This window comes from Equus caballus, chromosome 17 (genome assembly GCF_041296265.1).
Source record: "Equus caballus isolate H_3958 breed thoroughbred chromosome 17, TB-T2T, whole genome shotgun sequence".
NCBI classification, from domain to species: Eukaryota; Metazoa; Chordata; class Mammalia; order Perissodactyla; family Equidae; genus Equus; species Equus caballus.
In genome coordinates, this window is record NC_091700.1 from 32,460,452 (window position 1) to 32,477,875 (window position 17,424).

At 36.2% G+C, this 17,424-nt stretch overlaps 1 protein-coding gene across 4 annotated transcripts in view; it reads right to left on the reverse strand.

The window, feature by feature from the left end:
• Nucleotides 1-2,876: 2,876 nt before the first annotated feature.
• The window catches only part of SPART (spartin), a 35,037-nt gene continuing 20,489 nt past the window's right edge, over nt 2,877-17,424 (reverse strand). For all 4 annotated transcript variants that reach the window (XM_005601144.4, XM_070239528.1, XM_001495257.5 and 1 more), the window contains 4 exons: nt 13,040-13,234; nt 11,852-12,010; nt 11,680-11,770; nt 2,877-4,535 (listed from right to left, as the gene is read on the reverse strand). In XM_005601144.4, the coding sequence (XP_005601201.1) occupies nt 4,262-4,535; nt 11,680-11,770; nt 11,852-12,010; nt 13,040-13,234 (719 nt within the window). In that variant the 3' untranslated portion in view covers nt 2,877-4,261. The remainder of the gene's footprint in view (nt 4,536-11,679; nt 11,771-11,851; nt 12,011-13,039; nt 13,235-17,424) is intronic.

Genomic DNA, 17,424 nt, shown 5'->3' on the forward strand with positions numbered 1-17,424 from the left:
AACTGTGTGAGTCAATTCCTTATAATAAATCTCTTTACAGATATATCTCCTCTATTGGTTCTGCTTCTCTGGAGAGCTCTAATATGGAAACTATACTTACCAAAATTTTGTCTAGCTGTTAATCTGAAATGGCAACCCACAACCAAGTGAAGAGAGTAGAATGAAGTGAAATGGACAACTAGATACCTGTTGCTGATCTGTGGTTGTTATTATTTCAATTTTTTTAAATTTGTAGAGGCTTGCCTTGTTTCCCAACATATGGTCCATCCTTGAGAATGTTCCATGCACACTTGAGAAAAATGTGTATTCTGCTGTTTTTGGATGAAGTGTTCTATATATGTCTATTAAGTCCAACCGTTTTAGTTTTTTGTTTAGCTCCACTGTTTCTTTGTTGATTTTCTGTCTGGATGATCTTTCCATTGATGTGAGTGGGGTGTTGAGGTCCCCTACTATTATTGTGTTATTTTTGATATCGTCTTTTAGGTTTGTTAATAGTTGCTTTATGAACTTTGGTGTTCCTGTGTTGGGTGCATAGATATTTATAAGCATTATTTCTTCTTGATGAAGTGTCCCTTTGATCATTATATATTTTGGCCCTCTGTGTCTCTCTTTACCTGCCTTATCTTGAAGTCTGTTTTGTCTGATATAAGTATTGCAACACCTGCTTTCTTTTGTTTGCTATTAGCTTGGAGTATTATCTTCCACCCCTTCACTCTGAGCCTGTGTTTGTCCTTGGAGGTGAGGTGTGTTTCCTGGAGGCAACAAATTGTTGGATCTTGTTCTTTAATCCATTTTGCCACTCTGTGTCTTTTTATTGGAGAGTTCAATTCATTTACATTGAGGGTGAGTATTGATGCATGAGGGCTTAATGCTGTCATTCTGTTGCTCGTTTTCCAGTTTTCCTGTGTTTCCTTTGTTTCTCATCTTGTGTGTTTTAGCCAACCCATTGACTCCTGCAATTTCTTACACTGGGTTTCTTAGACTTTTCCTTATTTATGCTTTGTGTTTCTGTTCTGTTGTTTAGTTTAGTGGCTACCCTGAATTTTGTATTCAGAATCTCGTGTATAACATAGTCCATTTTCTGGTGGTCTCTTACTTCCTTAGCCTAGACTGTTTCAGTCCCTTTCCTCCTCCCCTCCTGAATTATTATTTTCATCTCTTATTCCAACTTGTGTTGTGAGTTTGTGGTTAGAGTGATAAGATTGTCTCTGCTTTTGTGATTTCCTTCCCTTTATCCTAATGCTTTGGTTGAGTATTTGCTATCCTATTCAGATTCTGTCTGTCTCTCTACTCTGTGTTTTGTGACCACTTACTCCCTTTTTTTCTTTTTTCAGGTATGAGAGCCTTCTTGAGGATATCTTGTAGTGGAGGTCGGGTGACTACAAAGTCCCTCAGCATTTGTTTGTCTGGAAAAGATTTAATTTCTCCCTCATATCTTTAGGATATTTTTGCTGGCTAGAGTATTCTTGGCTGAAGATTTTTATCCTTTAAAGTTTTGAAGATGTCACTCCAATCTCTCCTAGCTTGTAAGGTTTCTGTAGAGAAATCCACTGAAAGTCTGATGGGGGTTCCTTTGTAGGTTATTTTCTTCTGCCTTGCTGCCCTGAGTATTCTTTCTTTGTCCTTCATTTTTGCCATTTTTACTACTATGTGCCTTGCAGTAGGTCTTTTTACATTGACAAATCTAGGAGATCTGAAAGCTTCCTCCACACACATTTCTCTCTCAATCCCTAGATTTGGGAAGTTCTCTTCTACTATTTCCCTGAGCACACTTTCTGCTCCATTTTCCTTTTCCATGCACTCAGGAATTCCGATGATTCTTAAGTTGCATTTTCTCATTGAGTCAGCTATTTCTCTGAGATTTTCAATTTTTTTAATTCTTAGTTCTCTTTCTTCCTCTGTCTGGAGCCATTCAGCCTGTCTATCTTCGATTATGCTAATTTGCTCCTCTACGGTGTCTACACAAGCATTCAGGGAATCCTATTCTGTTTTATCTGATTCATTGTATTTTTCATCTCTAGTATTTCTAATTGATTCTTCTTTATAATTTCAATCTCTTTTGTGAAGTAACTCCAGAACTTGTTGACTTGTTTCTCTATATTTCCCTTTACATCATTGAATATATTGAGGATAGCTATTCTGAACTCCTCTTCACTTAGTTTACCCATTTCCAAGCCCTCAGGACTTACTTGTGTATTTTCATTGTTTTCCTTTTGGACTGAGCTTTTATAAATTGCTGGATGGTAGAGGAGCGGTTTTTGCGCATGATGCTGTTATTCGGCTGCAATTACAGCCTGTCGCCACTACATGGGGGTCGAGAGGCTTGTTTTCTGAGCCCTGCGCCTTCAGCCAAGATGGCAGAGCCCAGCGTGGGTTGGGGAGGAGGGGCACTTTCACGCCTACCCGTATTGGATCAGCTCTCACTTTCTGGTTTCCCGGGGCCCTGGCTTGCTGGGGCTCCCCCATGCAAAAGCTTTTCCCTGTTAGAGGGTTTCTGCTGCTCCAGTGGTGGGAGTCCTGGATGATCCCCTGATGCGCGGCCCCTCCCCCACTCCTTCCTGCACCCACTGCAGCGATCCCAGTCTCTAGGGGAGGGAGCGAAGTTCTCTCCTATCCCGTTCCAGCTCCTCCAAGGCCAGCTGCAGCCTCTCCACCTTCCGTAGTTTGGCTCCTGTGGGTCTCTGACGATTTCCGTTATTAGGATTGTTTTTTTGGTTGGAAAGCAGTTGCTCTTTTTGGTTGTACTTTGGAGGGGAGAGAGTCCCAGGTGAGCTCACGCCGCCATGTTGCTGACCCTAAAGTAACTTTAAACTTTAGGTTCCACTATCTGTCATTCCATTTCTTAAGCCTAAACAAAGCAGAGACTGACTGGAAGCTCTTTACCAATTCAATTTTATTTCCATTTTAACAACCAGTACATTATCCTAGGCCTTATGGGAAGGTTCCATCAATTCTGTGTGTTCCCAAAGTACAAGCCTGTGAATACATCTGAGGCCAAGTAATTCCGAGACAGTTTATTCACAAAGTACACTCTTTTAGACAGTTTGAAATAAAGTCCAATAAACTAAGTAGCCAATAGAAGTTCAGAAATATTAGAATGGACAATAGCTATGAAAACCAATATTTTAAAACCATTAAACAAAAATAAAATGCCATTTGTAGCTTATAGGTCTGTAAATGTCCTGTCTTCTGCCTAAGTGGAAACTGTTATGCCCACTCACCATGGATTAAGCCTAAAGTCTTCACATTCTTTAATTTGATTATGAATAGAAACTTTTCTTTTTAATAACTTACTTCATTGGCTTTTTCATATAAAAAATTCCAATGAGTGAATCTCAAAATAAAAATATATTTCCTATCCATAAGCTGAATTCCATTTATAGTTTAGTTTTTACAAAATTTTAGTCTTTTGTAAAGACTTACAGAAGCAGATCTGGTAAAACGATTTCTTAAAGTACTTTTTTGTCCAATTAAGCTGATAATAATCACTTCAAATTTTAATACAATATCAGTCATATCCCCAAATTTCCTAGCCTCTTAAGAGATCAAATACCAGTCTAAATCCAGAAGACTTAAAAATCTATTTGTATTCATTTAAAATAAAAAGCGCCATCCCATTTCCTAACAAAGAGGTAAGCTACCAAATAATTTTATAGAACCGTGCTTAATTTTTCATGATTAGTCTATTCCCCTGTTTTGAAAGTCTTTTAAATGTTATCTGAGAATTCTTTCAGTTTAGGATTACATTTTTTTTTTAGCTTACACACTGAAAATTCTGACAAGCACCTAAAAAAAAATCCACAATTAGTGCAAAAAGAAGAGATAGTATTTTAAGTCATTCCTTCCCAGAAAAAATAGAACTAAGGTTACTAAATGCCAAATTTTATGTAAATATACAATAATTTCCTACTTTGCTTTCTCAAAGACAACAAATACAAAAATAGTTTAACATTAGGTTTAATGAAGTTTATAGCACATGTATTATTAGTCTTATTTTAATTGCAAAAATATTTTAGCCACATTTTGAAAAAAATAAACTTACTGAGAATATAACTGTGTATTTCTAAAGGTCAGATGCAAGAATACTGATTCTTCTCCTTGTAAGTAGATATATGCCATAAAGCTTATGAAACAGTCATGTTGTAGGAATGAACACATTTTTAAAATACTGGTTTATCTGTTGCGAATTCCACATTTCCCTATTTAGCAAACCTGCATCCATTTTGTAAGGCTTTGGTATAGGTGATTTACAGCACTTCCATCATTTATCTTTCTTCTTTGCCTCATTCTTCTTTAGTTCCTCTGCCTGCTCATCCTTCTCCTCTTTCATATTTACCTTTGCCCTTTCTTCTTGATTTTTCCCCTTGGAACTATCAATTATTTTATAGTCCTCAAGGAGTGTGTGTCCTGTTTGTTTTGCAGTTTTCTTCACCATTGCTTTGATACCAATGTTGTCGATATTATAGGCGGTTACACCAACATTGATGGCAGAATCTACTGCATCGTGTGTAGCTTCCCCCGCAGTGTGCCCATATCTTTAAAAGAAAGATTAGGAAAAAAGTACAATGAAATTATAAATTAAGGTCTTCTGAGTTAGTATTAGTCACATGATTAGCATGTTATCCCTGAAAGCAAAATCAAAGGTTAGGTTTAAATTTAATTAATAGCTTACAACAGTAAAGAATGAAATCACACTGTGCTAAGGCTGTATTTTCTCCTTCAGCAAAAACAGTGTGTGAAAATAAACTCAGGCTAGCTGAGATTGAAGAACACCCTCAGGGGCACCTACCTACATTTCATAGGTTTGATGACTGCAATACCAGTCACCCACACCCCGTGCAGCAGATGGCAATGGGAAATGTAAATGGTGAAATGTTGAAGAATAAAATGTAAATTATAATAAAGGTTGTTAATCAGTCATTATTTCCTTTTTTAATCCACCCCTTCTGGAAATATAAGAGAATTATCACTGAAGCAACTGGAGGACACAAAGAATCTACAGTCACTATATATGGTTTTGAGTTCTACCTTAAGTGGACTTCGTCTTTAACCAGAGACTCTACAACACTCTCTTCCTCACTCCCTGCAGACTCACCAGCCTCCTTGCTGTTCTTTGAATCCACCAAGCACATGTGTGCTGCCTTAGAACTTTTGTATTGGCTGGTATCTGCCTAAACTACTCTCACTTCAGGTAGTCACATGGCTAACCACCCCACCTGCTTCTTGTCGGCTATGGTCTTCTCAGTATCTGACCTATTTAAATTGCCTTACCCATCATCTCAACCCATTGCCAGTCAATCCTCCTTAAACTGCTTTCTTCTTCTGTAACTTGTCACCTGATACATACTATAGAACTTACTTATGCCCACTGTTTTTGTTTCACTTATTGTTTGTCTCACTAGAATATAAACCCCACTAGAAAAGGGACTCTGCTTTGTTCATTAATGAATCCTAAGCACTTAGTACCTGACATTCAATATTTGTTGAATGAGTGAAATGAGTAATTCCTGTGCTGTCCATCTCAGAGTGTCTTGAGCATCAAATGTACAGCAAAGTGCTTGAGAAATTACAAAGCACTGCACAAAAGTAGTTAGTATTGATGATAATCAATATCTGTGCTTGATAGTATTTTTATGAGAAAACACAATTTGAAGTCCTATCCAAGGATATTAAAACTTATCCTACTATTATTTTGTTTCATCTTACCCTTTTTTAAGTACCAGGCTTTTAAAAACCTTTTTTTGCCCATGGATTCCCCAAATAGAGAACTGATTATAACAATAAACGGCAAAATTTTACAATTTTCTCCAGGACACACTGAAGTTTTCTAGGCGTTTTGTGATGTGTATCTGGACATTTTATATTAACAGTGGATCTGTCCTTTGAATTAACAAGTCCCCTATTACTATTAGCCTGGTCTAGAACAATGGTCTGTGATCCTACTGGCTTGTTCACGTTTGGTTATTTTCAACCTCAATGCTAGAAATGTGAAGTAATCTTATCATACTTATGAATGATGATTCCATGCTGTCCTTTGCCTAATGTTAATAATTAAAGCCAGAGCAGGGCAGAACCTACAATTTGTCAAACTCTACATCTACATCACTCTTGATTGGGGCTTTCTCGCCAGTTACCAGAAAAGCTTCCTTAACTGCTTTCTGCCAGTCTCTGCTGCTTTGCAACCCCTCAGCATTCCACAGGATTTGCTGATGTTGCAGAAGACATCGGCCTTCTCACTGTCAACCAAGCCCCAGTCACAAATACCATCATCAGGTGCCAATGGCTAAGGCAAACGAGAAGAAAGGGGCCGGGGCAGTTTCAGCATTGGAAGAGTGACCATAACTCTTGGCTGAGCAGGTTTCTCTTAGGACTCATCTCTCCAGGACTGAGTGAGTGACAATGAAGTCCTATGGTAACTTAAGAATTTGCCCCTAGTGGTGTTTTCAAGTACAGGAAATCCTCCAGGTTCATAAACTTCCATTTCTGAATATTTGGAATGTTCCCTATTCTACTGATGCAGTTTGACACCTCTGCATTCATGATATTTCTATACATGACACAATTTTAACAGCTACCTTATTTTTAATAATGTACTAAGAAGGAGTCTGTTATGGTACTCTGATGATTTTGCTTGTTCTTCCATGCTATCCCCACTTCAGCAGCAACTTCTGTTAATTTGGAAAAAGTACCAAACTAGGAGTTAGAAAAGCAGATTCTAATACTAACTATGACAATAAGCAATAAAGTCTCGATCTCTTTGCACCTCATCAGTCTCCTCTTTACCTCATAAAATGAAAGGTATATGTTAAAGTACTTTGAAAATTCCATAGTACTAAATGTATAATTATTTTTAAAGACCCTGTAAAATAGCTTTTCAGCAGTTGTGTTATGTTTTTAATATATCCTCACCTATCACCTCTGCTTCCCAAAATGGCCTTAGAACCAGTATTCCTGGCAGGCATCTATTCTTTTCTTCCTTGATAAATAACTGCTCAGTTCTTTTCTTCATTTAGATTCAAACTACACTGCTAAAAACTCATAGAAAGCCTATCTCTGGCAAAAAGATAAAGCGTATTTTTGATTTCTTAGTTTTTAAAGTTAACCTTAATTAGAGCTTATTAAATTAGATTTTATATACTGAGTAACACTTCCAATTGAATAACAATAAAAAATGAATCTAAAGTATGCTCTAAGTAAGTCAATGTAGTTCAACTTAAAATTTGAATGAGACTTTTCAGAAATTTCTCCAATGCATTTAGTAATGTCTACAAAGACAGCACGTTGGCAGTGATTTTAGATTTCATTAATTAGAGCACAATTTCAGTCATAACAACTTTCAAATAAATCTGCCTAAAATTCAATTTACATGCAATCTTCAAAACTATTCGAAGAAATATTAACCTTAAATATTTAAAATAGATTCTTATTAGTCTATCAAAGATAGATGGGTTATGGCCAATTTATGAATGACCTTGTAAGTCAAGCTGACGAGTTTAAACCTTATCTTGAAATCAATAGGAATGGTATGACCATATTTGTGTTTTAGAAAGATCTAACTCAGGTTGCACTGTAAACTGTAAGGGTGTAACATTGGAGACAGAGGAATGGGTTAGGAAACAAGCCGTGAACTGGATGAGAAATGGTGAGGATCGCTTCTAAGGTAGTGTTAATGAGGCTGGAGAGAAAGAGATGAATGTAAAAAACAAAAGGACTTAGTGAGTGAATAGCTGTGGTGGTATGTAGTTGAGATGTACGAGCCTGAAGATTAAGAGAACAGTTAATAGAAAACATAGATTTGAGAGTTGCTGGCATATAGGTGGTAACTACAGCCACAGGTAGAGATGATATCCACGTAGAGCAGAGAAGACTAGAGCACAGAGTAAAACCTTAGAACTAATACTTATTGAATGGGTGTGGAAGACAACAACCTTGGGAAGTAGTCTGATAAGACAAAACTGAAAGGTGAGCTAAATGAGGATATTGCTAGGAGATTTGTAGAGCTGACCCTCCAATCTCAATAAGCGTTAAATGTTGGAGCAAAATCAATCAGGGGAGAGGCTACAGTAAAGTGAGTGGTTAGACCTTATCCATGAAAAGTTGCGGGGAAAAAATCTAAGATGTAAAAAAGGCACGTCTTTCTAATCTACAGATAGCACAAAATAGAAGGCTGGCCAATATGACAAACACCAAAATCTGAAGCCAAAATGAAGGACAGACTTAATGATGTGTCAAAATCAACAAAGTAAAATTAAGCAAGGGTAAATGTCAAGTTCTTAATTTTATGTGTAAACAGCAATTGTCCAAAAATAAGACGATGGTCCAGATTTTTTAAAAAAACGGTTCATTAAAAATTAAAATAACCCCCCAAGTTTGATATGGGTCAATAAAGTAACAGCTACTAAAAAGATATATTTTGTGTCTTGTATGCCATATCTATCAAGTGCTAAATATGACCAAAACAAAGGAGGCAAATCCCACTATTCAATCCAGTCACAACACATTTGGAATATTAGATTCAACTCTGGGTTCCATATTTTGAGAACAACAGTGATGAATGAAGGATGTGGAAATCATACTATATATGAAACTGTTAAAGGAACTTGTAGCATTTAGAAGACAAAATAAGTAAAGGACATAATAATGGTGTTTAAATATTTCTTTAGTTATCATATTGAAAAGAGCAAACCGATCCTATGTAACTCCTGAGTAGACGTTATATAGAACTGGTTTTGAGTAATATGATATCTTCCAAAGGAGTTACCCTCAATGGATTTGAATCTGTCCCTTTACCCAGTGCAAACTTAAGGGGAATTTTAATTAAAATTCACTAAACAAACCAATAAAATACCGTGCCTTAAAAGACTGAATTCCTTATAGGAAAATATTTTTATTAAGCTCATTCTTCACAAATGTGTTCTAAGATAAAATATTACTGAGGGGAAAACAAAAATACACCTAATTAACTGAAGTTATATTATTTTCCTCTAAACAATTTAAAGTGGGGAAAAAAAGCTTAAAGGTGATATTTAGAAGCTACATAGAAGAGTGATGAATTATTTAATAGATACTATACTGCAATCAGCTATGGCAGGTTTAAAGTTACTTATTGCTTTTTATTGTTCTTGTAGGTCTTCATTTTCCTAAATCTAAAATAAGACAAAAGTATTAATGTAACTGACAAAAATAAAGTCTTAATGAATAGCTCCTGTACATTTACCTAAAAATTTTAAGAATGTAATTAATTATATAGATCCTTAGGTAAATCATTCATAATCAATGAACATAATCCTGAATCATAATCAAAACTATAAAAGGCATAAAGAATATACTTCTTTAATACAATGTGCTTTTAAATATGCCTAAATGAAAAGATAATCCTCTATACTGGCTTCTACTACCACCAGAAATCAGAGATGGAAGTTTATACATTTATTTTAAGGCAGATTTAAAACAACTACTTACGAGAATAATTTATCATAGGCAATAAGAATACAAATTTTCTTTATTTATCATCATCAGTTGGATTCAAGTACAAAAACACAAATGCTCACTCCATCAAATATTTTCTCAAAGTGTAAACAAATGTAAATTCATAAATAAATATAAATTTATTACATTTACACTCAAATACAAATAAATATAAATTTATGTAAATAGAGAGTACTAAATTAAATGAAAGTTGTAGCTCTTTAATTTCTTCAGTGATAAATATCACTAAGTTATTACTGGTTTAATACTTACAGTTTCTTCTCTTAAAAGACAATTTCTGCTTCTAATCCAGATTATTCATAAGTGAAAAAACGGTATTACTTGGACAAAACCCTTTATTCTCCACTGCCCCTCTATCTTTCCAAGTTTCTCATTAAATTACTGCTAAAACTAAAGTATCTTTATAGTTAGAAATATAAACCTACTTAAATTCTGACTTACTTGCTTTTTTCACTCTACGAATCTTTGGAGGAAAGAATAAAAAAGAACAGCAATATATACCATAATAGAAATAAATTAGCTCATAACTACCAGTAAAATCCTATTCATCATATTAAGTTTTCCTAAGGACAAGAAATACAAAATTTACACCAAAATCCTGTACTTCCTAGCTATGTGAATCTCAAACCTTGAATAATTATACTTAGGTAAGTACTTTTTTTCATTGAAGTAGGAAATGGACAAAGCACTTCCTCCTTCCTAATATGACTGCCTAATTATCTGTGCTAACAAAAGACACTGATAATCTAAAAATAACTCAGTTTTGGCCTAAAAGGCACTTCTGACTATCTCCTGTTCTTGCAACAAAAGAAACTATTTTTCTAATTATGATCGATCCATCCAAGTACTAACATCAGAGCATAACAAAGAGTTAGTATTAGTCAGAGGTCAATGCCACAAGTAGCAAGAGGTGAGCTGGGAAACTTGGATTTTACATTTGCATCAAAAGAATTTCACATCTAATCTGTATTTTCTTTTCCAAATCTTTTGGTAAAATTGCCATTCCAAGATGACATGCCATGTTGCTTTGATTTAAAGGTATGCATGCCCCAGACTGAGCAGATCACATCAACTTAGGCTAGAAACTAAGTATTTCCTAAGCCAAAGGTAATTTACTGTGGTGGAAGGGAATCTAAACACATGCTAGACAATGATGGAAAATAACTCTAGATGCTAAACTTGCACAGCTGTCCCATCAATGGGGTTGGTGGCCCAGCACCGTTCTCTGACACTGCATGATAGAGAGAGACAGAGCTGGCTTACATCCCAGCTCTGCTACTTATTAGGGATATAGTCTTTAATAAGGTATTTAATGGCTCTCTGCTTTGGTTTCCTCATTTGTAAAATGGAGATAGTGTTAAAGATTAAATAATACTTATGAAAAGCACTGAACACAATATCTGATATATAAGTATTAACTCAAATGTTGTGAGTGGATAATTAATACAAAAGAATCAAGAGTTGAGAACACTATTAGTATTACTTTTTCTTTCTAAACAAACATTAAATATTAAGATCTAACCTTAATTCAAAGCTAAGAAAACAACTTAGGTCCTCTATACTAGATTTTTAGACCTTGATTCCTCTAGTACTTGTAAAGACAGAATAAACAGCTAAAATCAGAAGATCCTGTTTTAAGTCTCATCTTTAATACCACTTATCAGATGGGCTTGGGCAAGTCATTTACTTCTGTTTGTCTGTTTCTTAACATATGAAACAGGAGACATACCATCTGTCCATTCCAATACAAACGTAAATTGGTAGAGTCAATAAGATGTGAGAAAATTTAACATTCTTTGTACACAGAAGGAGCTAAAATTAACAAGGTACAATAGTTTAATTATAATTCAAGTTTTTCCCATCAAAACTATAAGTAAACATCACCCATCAAGAACATGCAGTTAAAAAGGTATACAGAAAGTTCAGGCTTTTTTTTTTTTTAAATTAAACTCATTTCCATTAATGATGAACAAATATTTCTAACAATTAGTAATATAAGCCAAAGTCACAGTGATTCTATTAATTTTCTAAAAATATTATTCTTCTCCCTACCTAAGAAAAACAGCAAGTGAAAAAAATTTGTTTTATCAGGTAACTTAACAAAACTAACTATATAATCATTTTAACTGTCCTGGATTTTTACAAATGCTATAAGAGACTTAGTCATTAAAATGATAAAATTCAACTTACTTGTATCTGACAGTCTGTACAGTTTCTGCTGAAACATTGTTAACAATGCATTTAGCTGCACATTCCAATCCCTGCCAGACAGTTGAAAATCCTGTAAATATATTTAAAAGTGAGTAAAACAAGCCCTAAGAAAACAGACCTCCCCCATCAAATTTCTGGGCCTTTATGTTACCTTGAACACTACTTGCTGCTACGACCATAGCACCATCCAGGGTAGACTTTCCGTTTCTGTCTTTTTTAAGAGATTCTGGAACAAGTTTGCTTCCATGCTTCTTGACATGTGGAGCTAGTTCCTTTCCAACACAATTTGCTACAGTGCAAACTCCATCAACTAATACAACCATAAAAAAAAAAAAACACTTAGAAAAAATGTATTCTTCCCTTGGCTTTACCACTCTTATTCAGCAAAATTCTTACATGAACATCTAAAGTTGTTTTGAGGCATGCTGTTACTATTTCTATTTAAGAATGAGAACCAGGGCTGGCTATTATTTAAACAGAGGCTATTGTTTGGTTTAAGGATGTGCTTGTAGGGTCTAAACTCTGCTTTCTAAATACAATGTTCTTTTTGGCAATTTGCTTAAAAAAAAAAACCATCCACTTTTTCTATGTGATTACTGCAATGCAAGACTGGCAAGTCCACCTTTCCTGTTTTCCAGCCAAGAGTATTTGGATACTTTCTCTCCACATCAGCAAATCTCTCATTGAAATAGTAATAAGATATTTAAGTCTATATAAAAGTAAATAAATCAAAATCTAATTCAAAAGAATACTAAATATCAAACAGATAATCTTACTAAATATAATGATCCATTAAGGAGCTATGTGACCGTCTTATAGCAAACTCTAGAGCCGTGATTCTCAAAGAAGGGGTTGGCAGTATATGGCTTGGGAAGGCTGACACAGGAATCACTACGCCAGCTTTACTCAAGCAATACTTTCCTCTCTCTTGACCCTCAAATACTACACTGTGAGCTGTCCTTAAAAGAATGTCATGTTCAAGGAGAGCAAATACTTTCAGAACCATTCCTTTTCAAAGGCACAGTCTACTCTCCAACACATTAAAACAACCTTTTAACCAGTGTTTCTCAAACTTTAATACACAAATAAGAATCATCTAGGGATCTCGTAAAATGCAGATATTGAATCAGTAGGTGTGCCAAGTGCCTGAACTATTTCTAAGGTTCTCAGATAGGTTGATGTTGCTGGTCTATAGATCACACTATGAACAGCAAGGTGAAACTGCTTTGTCCTAATTCTTTACTCTAAAGGTTAAATCACCTAAATGAGCATTTACGTTGACCTGGATTAAGAGATTATTGTTAATTTACCTGAAAAGAAGTAAAGTCATCTACTTTACCTAGGAACTGACTGACTTTCACTGCTCCTCCAGTAGCCTGCTTTGCTATATGCAGTCCCCTGGTCACAGCTGGACTAACTTCCACTGGTTTTTCTTCTGGTTGAATCCGTTCTCGAAGTTTAGAAGCGCCTTTCTGGATTGCTTTGCCAGTAAATTCAGCACCTTTGACTAAACCCCAACTCACCCAGGAAGCACCTTTTTAAAGGAAAATTTAAAATTGCACAATATTATGGCTGATTATACCTTTAAATTCTTTAATAAATATCTGATCAACAGGAAAAACAAGGAGAACAATATTTGGATCCCAAATGCCATAAACTTTCAAGCCAACTTATAGTCTTTTGCCTAGAATATATACCTTTTCTAAGAAAATTCATCCCTCAATACTTAGGCCATATGTCACCCAATAATAGAAGTCTGTATTCTTTACACTGCCACTACAACTTGTAGTTATCTCTATATGTTGTTTACCATAGTATACTATAGTTAGGGACTAATTTTGGGTTTTGGTGTCATTAAGATGGTATTTGACTAGAGGACGCAGGTATCCTTGTGCTTTCAGCCTTAGTCCAGGTACCACTTGTCCCCCATGAAGTCCTGAGGTGGACAGACACAAACAATGCTTAAGTGGAAACCAACAAACCTGGATCTCAAACACCAAGGCTGAACTCTTGCTTGCTTGCTTTAGGCTAAAGGCATAAGGGAGGGGGTCCTGTTCCTCCCTCAATCCCAAACCCAAATCCTTCAATCTCAGTAACTTTTAGCTTGCAAAATAAACCTGAATGGCAAAGATAGGAGAACACCCAAAGAATACATAAGAAGAAAAAACCTGAGAGAAGAAAACTGAGAGGCCTAGATGGTTTAGCTATTTCTCATGAAAGCAGGCTCTAGTCTTTTGCTTTGCTTATGCTTCCTGCAGCATGAATGAAAGAAGAGATTGTCAGAGAGAAAGCAGGATGGCAGACTTCTCTAGTGACGAGAAAAGGCCCTGAGCCAGGAAGCATGTGGGGAAAGAAGTGGGAAGGAGATGGGAGAAGAAAGAAAAGATATAAGGATAATGGCTTCCCTGAAGACGAGAAGGAAAGTGCTACCCTCCTCTGGAGAGAACTTACAATTTTAAATATTTCCTTTTTGGCTACACCCTGAAACAATGAGCTTTTCAAGCTGAACATATAAAATATGTATCTTTTCCCCATGTCTGTGGCATGGTTTTTACATAATTAGTTCAGCCCATGAGTGAGCAGGCATCTAGTGATCATGTGAAAATCAGCCCTGTTTATCTAAAAATGCTAACAACATAAAATGCCAACTAGCAACTGATTAGAAAAATTGATGTTTCTCTTTCTGTTTCAGTCAACATGTCCACTTCCAGCGCCAACCCTACTCCCACTGCCCTACCACTGAGGAAGGACCATGTCTCAAACCCAGGCAAACAGGTTCCAGCCAGGAGTTCTCATAACAACAAAGAAACTGAAGATGTCTATTTAAAAAAATTGTTTTTAGAGTTAACTTACAGATGGAAAAGTTCTAAGAAGTAAAAAACCAGCTGAACTTGAAGAAGGAAGATTGATAAATCATAAAATAAATGACAATGAAACAAAGAAGAGCTCAAGTAGACTATACAGCTATAACAAAACTCTGTAACAAGAGGAATGGCGTCCATCAATGACTGAGAAAAATAAATGGAAATTAAACAAATGAAAAGTCACAAGACTAATAAAGAGAAATACTAGATGCAAATTATGAACAAGCTATCACTACGGAAGAACAGAATAGAGGTGATACGTTAAAACTGCAGACACTGCGATAGAAGATAAGGAAATACAATATTCATCAGTAGCTATTAAGGTCTCTTAAATGTCATGTGAGTGCCAGATATAGATTTACTCTGTCCATCTTTGCATCCTATGCACCTAGTATTGCTGAGATATAGCAGGCAACAAATGTTTGCTCAATAAATGAGAGGTTGGCAGATGACTGAAAATGATCTAACATAAACCTAACCCAGTATGGTGTTCTAATCAGTCTATTGTTATCAGTCCTCTACCTCCCACAAAATTAGCTTACTAGACTCTCCATCTAAAATGTGTGGCAGGGGGCCGGCCCTGTGACTGAGTGGTTAAGTTCATGCACTCCGCTTCGGTGGCCCAGGGTTTCGCTGGTTCAGATCCTGGGCACGGACATCATGGCACTGCTCATCAAGACATGCTGAGATGGCATCCCATATGCCACAACTAGAAGGACCCACCACTAAAAAATATACAACTATGTACCAGGGGGCTTTGGGGATAAAAAGGAAAAATAAAATCTTTAAAAAAAAAAATGTGTGGCAGCTGCCTTCTTAAAGTTTAAGGCTTCTCAAGCCAATAGACTACACAGGTAAATTTTAAGCAGTTATTTCACTTTTTTTACCTTTTACATTCATAAAACCTAGGACTGTAGCTTTTGCTGATATTTACTCATCCTTTGACAATGGACAGCAACCAAAGGATAAGGTGAATGAGCTCAATTTAGATGCCTGTTTACTCATCTTTGTACAGAGCCTGCATGGGTCAGGTAGAAACAGTCTCTCGATAGATCATCCTCCTTGGAGTAGGACCTAGATATTTTCTGCACCTTTCTTTGTTAAGTAACAGTACCTTAAGTGTTTGGTGAGCTAGTTGTTTTTCATTATACCCACTAAAGAGCATATAGGGAGACATACTCTGATAGGCACCCACTATTACGGCTACTGCTAGAACTCTAGCCCTGAGGGTACAGGATGAAAAGGAACAGAGTTACAAGCCTGAAGACACTGAGGTCTCAAGTAGTAAAGAAGGTCTCTAAGTGCTACCAGAATGTAGCTTTTGCTCATTTTCAAATGATGCACTGCTGAGATTTCTTTTGCAACCTCTAAAGAGATCTCTCCCCAGTATTAGCTGGATCTCTAAGATGCTCTGCCTCTCTGAATAGAACCAGTGTGTGGAATCTGTGTGGTACCTAGGAGCCTAAGACTTTGTGGCATGTGGTATTTTCCAAAGATGGCCAAAAACAGTTATCTCCTATTCCATATGTTCTTTCAACATGACCTTGACATTCCTTCCATTGAGAAGTGGGGTCTGTATCATATCCCCTTGAATCTAGGCAAGCTTGTTACTTGCTTGTAACGAGTGACACTGGAAATTTCCAAGAATATGTCAGAAAGGGTGATGCAACTTCTGCCTGTTTGCTGGACCATTCACCGTTGGAATCCTGTGCTACCAGGTAGAAGCCAGACTAGCTAAAGGTTGCTATGCTGTGAGGAAGTCAAGGCACAGGGAGAGGCCATGTATAGGCACTCTATTTGGCAATCCTAGATTTTGAGCTCTCCCAACCCAGATGCCACATGTGTGAGTAAAGGAGCCTTGAGATGATTTCAGGCCCCAGCTACTAGTCACTAGTCAGCCTTTGAGTCTTCCTAGCTAGGCTCTGACATCGTGAAGCAGATACAAGCCACCTCTGCTGTGACCTTTTGGAATACCTGATGTACAGAATTCCTAAGCATAAAGAAATGGTTATTGTTTCATGCCATTAAGTTTGGGATGGTTTGTTACGCAGCGATAGTAAACGGAACAATCTTATAGCAGTATAAACTCAAAAAACTTAAGAAAATGATCTTTGAATTTAGTTATTTACATACGCGTGGATACGGGCAAGTTTTCTGAATAATGACCTAACAATAGCTTAGCATAAAGTCAGAGGGCATGGTAGTAAGAGTGAAGGTTTTTCATTACAACTTATTTGAAAATCTCCTTTCAAGGGTCCATTTCAACTATTACAATTATATTTGAAAAAATTGGCTTTATCTTTTCTTCTTGTCTCAAGCAGCTCTTTGATACTGGGCAAAATATTTTGTTAGCACCTAGCTAATTATTTTTCACTTATTTTAGCTTGTTGGTTTTTCACACCGAAGATTTCCTGTGCTTTAGACACCTTTATTATTTTCATGGGTTTTTAGTACAGAGACAGAAACTTATATTGACAGTCTTTTAAATGACTGGTCAAGATCCCTTTAATAGGTCATGAATTCGGCTTACTGAATAGTGACTGGTAATGTTTTTAAACACAAAATAGAAGGTCTAAATCTGAGAGCTACTATAGCTGAAAAGTTAAAATGTTAACCAATTAAAGCAGAAAGATATATATGAGCAATGATCATTTTGGTTTTAAAATAATTGACCTGAAGCTCTTTCTAGCCATAATTAAATAGTAGGGCCTACTTTGCAAATAGCTTGGCTATAAATCTCATGCCTGCATAATTGTATGATTAGGAGTGCTGCTTTGTTTTCAAAGATTGATGAATATCTCATCATTTTGTGGTAGAGGAGAAGGGGGAAAAAGAAAACAACTAAGGGGGAATTTCAAAG